At 45.1% G+C, this 6,367-nt stretch overlaps 1 protein-coding gene across 2 annotated transcripts; it reads left to right on the top strand.

The window, feature by feature from the left end:
- Positions 1-88: 88 nt before the first annotated feature.
- si:ch211-114c12.2 (uncharacterized protein LOC336578 homolog) lies at positions 89-5,681 on the top strand. 2 transcript variants are annotated; one of them, XM_058087717.1, is made up of 10 exons: positions 89-240; positions 811-876; positions 977-1,669; positions 1,974-2,612; positions 4,411-4,523; positions 4,618-4,702; positions 4,784-4,841; positions 4,953-5,018; positions 5,094-5,243; positions 5,358-5,681. In XM_058087717.1, exons 2-9 carry the CDS (start codon positions 836-838, stop codon positions 5,232-5,234), a joined length of 1,836 nt encoding a protein of 611 aa, XP_057943700.1. In that variant the 5' UTR covers positions 89-240; positions 811-835; the 3' UTR covers positions 5,235-5,243; positions 5,358-5,681. The 2 variants fall into 2 exon arrangements, with proteins under 2 accessions (XP_057943700.1, XP_057943702.1); XM_058087719.1 differs by having other exon boundaries at positions 101-236.
- The last annotated feature ends 686 nt before the right edge of the window (positions 5,682-6,367 follow it).

Below are 6,367 nucleotides of genomic sequence, written 5' to 3' on the forward strand. Positions count from 1 at the left end.
ATTTGATGCCATACTAGCGTCTTTATTAAACATATTACGGCTCTGATCTGAAGAGCGTCTTCGCTCTTTAACGAACACCATTGGTTCAGACATCACATGATCAACAGGACGTTACGTCACGATCACGTCACGGCTATAGACCCTTCCCTACCATACAATATAATATCTCATGACGTTGAGTAACAGCTGAACCGCTAGCAGTCTGAGTAGCGAGTCTTCGACGGTGTGAACGTTTGGTAGGTAGGTATAAACCTCTCACTCAGCGATTAGTCGGTCGTATTTCATTGAATTTAAATTATCTTTCTCCAAGCGTTCGACACAACGTAGATAAATGGAGGCCATTTTGCAGGGATTGCGCGTAGCTACAGTTAGCTTGTTTTTTAGCCTACTGTGTGCTAGAAAAACGACACGAAACCGTTATTAATACTGCATTATATGTACATCATGTAATTGGCAATTGGTTGCGAATGTTACATAATGTCTGTTTTTTTCTGACAAACGGGAGAAAGCTAGGAGCCAAGTAAGATGCTGTGTGGACTGGTTTGTAGGCCCCAGAACCCGAAGCGAGGTAGCGCGGTAGCAGTCGCCATTAACAAGACAATCGTGCAAGTGGTCAAAACAAAAATATAATAAATATGCCAAACGGCATTTGTTGGTATTTAATAACTACATTCACCATTGTAATGTTTGCTTGACTGTAACAAGTCTAACTCGTTCGTTTTCCCGGAAGGCTGATTTCCTTCGGGCTGAATTAAGCTACAGCGAAGTGACTCCGTCGAGATTCATTTATAGCTCGTGTTTTTTCTGTAGGTGAGCCATTCTGACATCACTCAAGATGGTCCGACCACATTTTGGACCTACTCGCATAAAGCCCAGGTAAAGTCTAATGCTCTGTTTAAATTGCAAGCAGCTGCTTTGGGGTTGTTAGTAAGTTACATAATTTGATATGATTGTTATTCCCCTTCCCCCTTTACAGAGCATATGGAGATGGCCATAGCAGCGGACCAAGGGACGGTAATTACTCCCCCAGCTCAAAATCAAGAAGAGACCCCAATGGCACCCCAGGAAAGTCCCCTGCAAACTGGAGAGAGTCGAGAGGTAGAGGACGACCCCCACCTGACAGAAGAGGTCCACCTATGGCAGACCAAAGAGAGACACGTTTCAATAACTGGAGGTCACACAATGAGAATACCTATCAGTCATATCCTCCCAAAATGGAACCCCATCACAGCCAGAGGAGACTACCTTCATCCAGGCCCAACCGCTCCCCTCATGCCCAACATCAGTCATCAGCCCGCAGTCCCCAGTCCAGAGGGCCCCCGGGTCATAGGGGCCCTCCTCCCCATGGCCACTCCTCTGGTCACAGGTCACCATCCCCAAGACATTTTCGTGGCCATCCAGGTGACAAAAGACCAGGCTCTGCACCAGCTTTCCAGGGTTCATTCAGAGGTCCCAAAAGGCAGACAGATTTTCCCCACCACGAGCAGAGGCTTCGAGGCCCCCGTGAGGATTTCAGTCCAAGAGGGAGGCCCTTTGCCGACTCTGGTCACGGAATGAAGCGGTGGAACAACAATGGAGCATTCGCTCATCAGCACAACGGCGAACATGGGCCCTCCGGCTCTCAAAGGAGCCCAAGAGAGATGCAGGGGAGAGGCTCGTGTCCAGAGAGGTACAGGACGGAAGTTCCAGCCGGTTAAATTTATTAAAGAGAAGGTTGAAGCTGGTGCAGACCTCAGTCACATGGTCATAATGAGACCTACACCCAGCCCCACGCAAAATAATTATTGGGTCTTAAGAGTTGATAGTGGTTTCACCGACTGAGGAGAATGTCTAATTGGTCTTAAATTGGCACATTGACAATAATTTCCACTCCTTCAAGTTTCATTCTACCATGGCTGTGATATGTAAAAGCTCCGCCAACCACTTAACATGGCAGGAGGATCTGTTCTTGTAACGATTTCTCTGGTATGCAGGTGGTCATCACAGCAAGACCCCAGGAGGCAGCATGGTCCCATGGAGAGGCAGGGCAGCAGACCCCACGGCATTGAGAGTGTAAAAGATGTCCCTCGCTTGCCCCTAATGAGGCCCCCACCTTGGAAAGGAGGCCCTCCGCCATCTTCATCCTTCCAAAGGAGTCCCCAGGATCGGCAACTGACAGGCCCCCGTAAGAGGAGACTATCAGACATCAGCCTGTCCTCATCAAGCCCTACACAGGATCACAGTGGCCCCAAGTACCCCAGGAGAGAGAGAATTCCACTCCTCAGTATTCCCAGGCCTTTTGGTGGTAGACCCTTATCACTTAGGGATAAAAGTTTCCTGTTTAAAGGCAGACAAATGAGATTTGAACCCCCCGTGAGGCTCAGAATTCCTCCACCCTTTAGACCCAGGCCCCGCTTGGGTGATGCGCCCTACCGGGGACCTCCCAGCTCCGTTCTTGCTATTAGGAAGAGGCGCTTCCAGTCGAATCCAGTTCCCCTGAAAAAACTGGAACCAAGGAATACAAGACCTCAACAGTCCCCTGACAGAGATGATGGTGCAACCAGCAGGTCCTCACGTGACTCTGATAGCGGAAATGAACAGGTGGAGTCTCGTCGGTCCTTGAATACACACAGGTACGGTATCTTCCTTTTTGCACTGTTCGCAGGGGCTTGATGATGATTGGGAGGTCAAGAAAGAATGTTTTGATCATGAGACCACGTATGAAAAATGGAGAAGAAACAAAGCGCTGAATTGTGAGAGTCCGCCCTCCCCAAATGCCTCCCTATCTACAGTCTGCTTGTGATTCACAATGCCCTAAAGAGAAGATAAATATGTGCTCTTCCACCGTTAAAGCAAACACTCTTCAAAGTCTGGCACACAATGTCTGTCAGTGCTGCATGCCCCCTCTTCTATTGGTTGTCTCCATGTTGTAAAGACTACTTCAACCTCTTGAATCATGTGGACCATCGGACGAGACCCATGTCACTATGAAATGTGGCTTGTAAAGAGTATCCTAAAAAACAAAGCTAGTCCAACATTTGTGCTTTGTTTTACCCTGCGAGAGAAGACTTGCCAGTCAAGAGGAGTTATGACTAATGGACCTTTTAACGCTGCCATCCAAGTACTGCTGGATTCCTTTTTACTCATAGTGGCTAAAGAATGTCGTCACATGAAACTGGTACAACAACCAAGCCATTTTAACACAAGGGCAAAAGTTTCCAACATCTTCCTGCATTGATAAAATGCATTCCTAGCCAATTTGGCCACACAAAAGTGGAAGAGGAATGAATTGATGCCAAAAAAAAGATGCCTCGCATGGGGAGAAATGGAACCAAAAGTGTCTCCACTTTGCACTTAATCACTGCACACTTCTGCTTCTCTACATCTACAACCACTTGGGCATGTACCTTGTGTTTTGTATGTCAGACCTAAACATCCTTGCTGGGGGATAAAGTATCTGAATCGTCGCAATGCAGACAGGGTGGCCATGTAAACATTCACCAACCCAAGTTGTTACCATATGGCAGTCAATGCTGCTGTAATTGCCTATAGTCCAGCAGTGATTCCCTTCTACTGCAAGAGTTCCGATAATGCCCCAACCACAATGGATGAGCAAGACAAGAATAAGGTCATCTGACCTGACGGCAAGACTGCATGGAATTACTCAATTAAAGGCTCACGATAGACAGACTGAAATTGCAACTTGATGTCCAGCTTGTGGCTGCTTTGGAAAAGACTCTATGCAGTCTTGTATCATCTTGCTCTGTGCTTAACAGTCAACGCGCCTGGGCTATTTCCACTGAGCCGAATGCAGCCCTTTTATATGCAAGTCTCAGCCCTCTCTACATCCTGGACCAGGAAGGCAAATGGAAAAGATGACCTGTACTTGTGTTGCCAGCCTTGCCAAAGCATCCCCCAAAAGAAGAGGAGTCTGCTAGCCCTTGATTCTGCTCAAACCTTCTGATTTCTGAGATGAGCTGAGGTGTCTTGTAATGGTGGTTGTATGCTTGTGGAAAAACCTGGACTCTGTGAAGTTGGATGCTACTCCCCAAACTTTACAAGCAGCCAAGGCTCAACTCCATTTACATAAGAAAATAGACGTCACATGGAAATCCTTCACCGTAAACGTCTTTGAGGAGCAGCATGACCATATAAAATGTGGATTGAAGATTTGTTCTGATGTTTTAACATACCCACCACAACGGCCACTTAAACGATCACCGCGTAAATGAAGAGAGCTCACATTGATTCAGTGCAAAAATAGGAGTAAAGCAGCATGGACATTCCATGGTTTTGTAAGTACCAATGTGTGATTTGTGGCTATATATCCTAATTTTCTTCCTACCAAGCTATGCTGTTCATAGTTGATTTAAATTGCTGACTTGACTTCTTGTGTGTTGCTTTACCTAACCACTGTTCATCTCCTTTTAGATCTTCTCCTGTTGAGAAACGTGACCTTGTTGTTGTGTCCCACTGGGCAGCTGGTCAGAGCACTTCGAAGGATGACTCTCCTGCCAAAGATCGTAGTCCTAAATCAAAGACAGGTAACTTACTTTTCTTTGTGCATATTCTTGAGCAAGTATGGTATAATACAGGGTTTTTGGGCCTTCATTTGAAACATTTGGTCCCTTTTTCAAGAACGCAGTTCAGGCACGTCAAAAGTTGAATCCAGGTCACCATCACCTGACAGAAAACGGGGATATTTGGAAAAGAGAATATTCAGGTAAATATCTTCATGGTTCCAATACTGCCATAATAGTGGAAGACATGTACAGTTTTTGAGGTCGCTTGACTTGTTTTTCAGGCCAGCGAATTTAATGTCAGATTCACGGCCCTACAGACGACCTGGCCCCATGCAACAAGTGAGTGAGGAAATACACAAACTTGGACTGCTCTTTCTTGGTCTTCTTGTCTTTTTTTTGCCTTATGGATGTATGTTGTGTATTGATTGTCTTCACTGTGATGTTTGACAGCGAAAGTTTCCTGGCCCAAGGAGGTCCGGCCCTGAACCATCTGGGCATATAAGAAGACCACTCATGGTATGCAAAATATTTAAGATCGCACACTTCTTCTGGCAATCTCCTTATGCTAACTGATATCATTATTTTATCAAGGAGAGCCTAGTGCCACGCCCCTTCCCAAACCAGAAGCCGGTTTTCCGAAAAAGTCATAGCATCATGTCCAAATACCGCAACATGAGAGTGATTCGACAACGCCCTCCTTACAACCGAGGACCAAGCCAACAACGCTGGTGACCACTTAAGGTGTGCAGAGCTGTCTTACAAAAACCTGCTTCTGAATGACATGCCTGTGAATAGCTGGACAGTGATTTCTGTTTTATAAGAGAATAAAAGCCCTTTGCTCTTTTTTTTCCCCAGGTCCTGTTGCTGGAGACTCAGGAAAGAGTCCATACTTGTACATAATGGTGTTGTTTCTTACGTTTTAAGTTGCATTCACAATGAACCTCCACTTTAACAAAACCTTGTAGATTATGGTGCTGTTGACGTGTGTGTGTGTAAGATTTGGGGCTTAAGACTAGAAAAGTCAGAATAATGCTGCACTTTTTTATTTTATTGTATATTGTAGAAATTGGGGCGCTTTCATTATAAGCTGCTGTCAAGACACTAACCTCCTATTGTATATTTCTTTTGTTCAGTTCATCATTTCTGCAGTTTGAAATAAAATGGTGAAGCTCAGTATAAGATTTGGAATGTGTGTTGGGTTAATGGTACACAGAGTAGATTTGAGTTTGTACACATACATAGTAGATACACACCTGCATATACAGTGAAGAAAATAAGTATTTGAACACCCTGCTATTTTGCTATTTCTCCCACTTAGAAATCATGGAGGGGTCTGAAATTTTCATCGTAGGTGCATGTCCACTGTGAGAGAGATAAACTAAAAAGAAAAATCCAGAAATCACAATGCATGATTTTTTAACAATTTATTTGTGTGATACAGCTGCACATAAGTATTTGAACACCTGTGTATCATCTAGAATTCTGACCCTGAAAGACCTGTTAGTCTGCCCATTAGAAGTCCACCTGCACTCCATGTATCATCCTGAATCAGATGCACCTGTTTGAGGTCGTTAGCTGCATAAAGACACCTGTCCACCCCATACAATCAGTAAGACTTTAACTTGTAACATGGCGAAGACCAAAGAGCTGTCCAAAGACACCAGAGACAAAATTGTACACCTCCACAAGGCTGGAAAGGGCTACGGAGCAATTACCAAGCAGCTTGGTGAAAAAAGGTCCACTGTTGGAGCTATCATTAGAAAATGGAAGAAGCTAAACATGACGGTCAATCTCAATCGGAGTGGAGCCCCATGCAAGATATCACCTCGTGGGGTCTCAATGATTCTAAGAAAGGTGAGGAATCA

Source organism: Doryrhamphus excisus, chromosome 11, assembly GCF_030265055.1.
Source record: "Doryrhamphus excisus isolate RoL2022-K1 chromosome 11, RoL_Dexc_1.0, whole genome shotgun sequence".
Taxonomy (NCBI): domain Eukaryota; kingdom Metazoa; phylum Chordata; class Actinopteri; order Syngnathiformes; family Syngnathidae; genus Doryrhamphus; species Doryrhamphus excisus.

Coding starts and splice junctions, on each gene's coding strand:
- si:ch211-114c12.2 (XM_058087717.1), top strand. CDS start 836: ATGGTCCGACCACATTTTGGACCTACTCGCATAAAGCCCAG. Junction 877..976: donor CCTACTCGCATAAAGCCCAG/GTAAAGTCTAAT, acceptor CCCCCTTTACAG/AGCATATGGAGATGGCCATA. Junction 5,019..5,093: donor ATATAAGAAGACCACTCATG/GTATGCAAAATA, acceptor TATTTTATCAAG/GAGAGCCTAGTGCCACGCCC.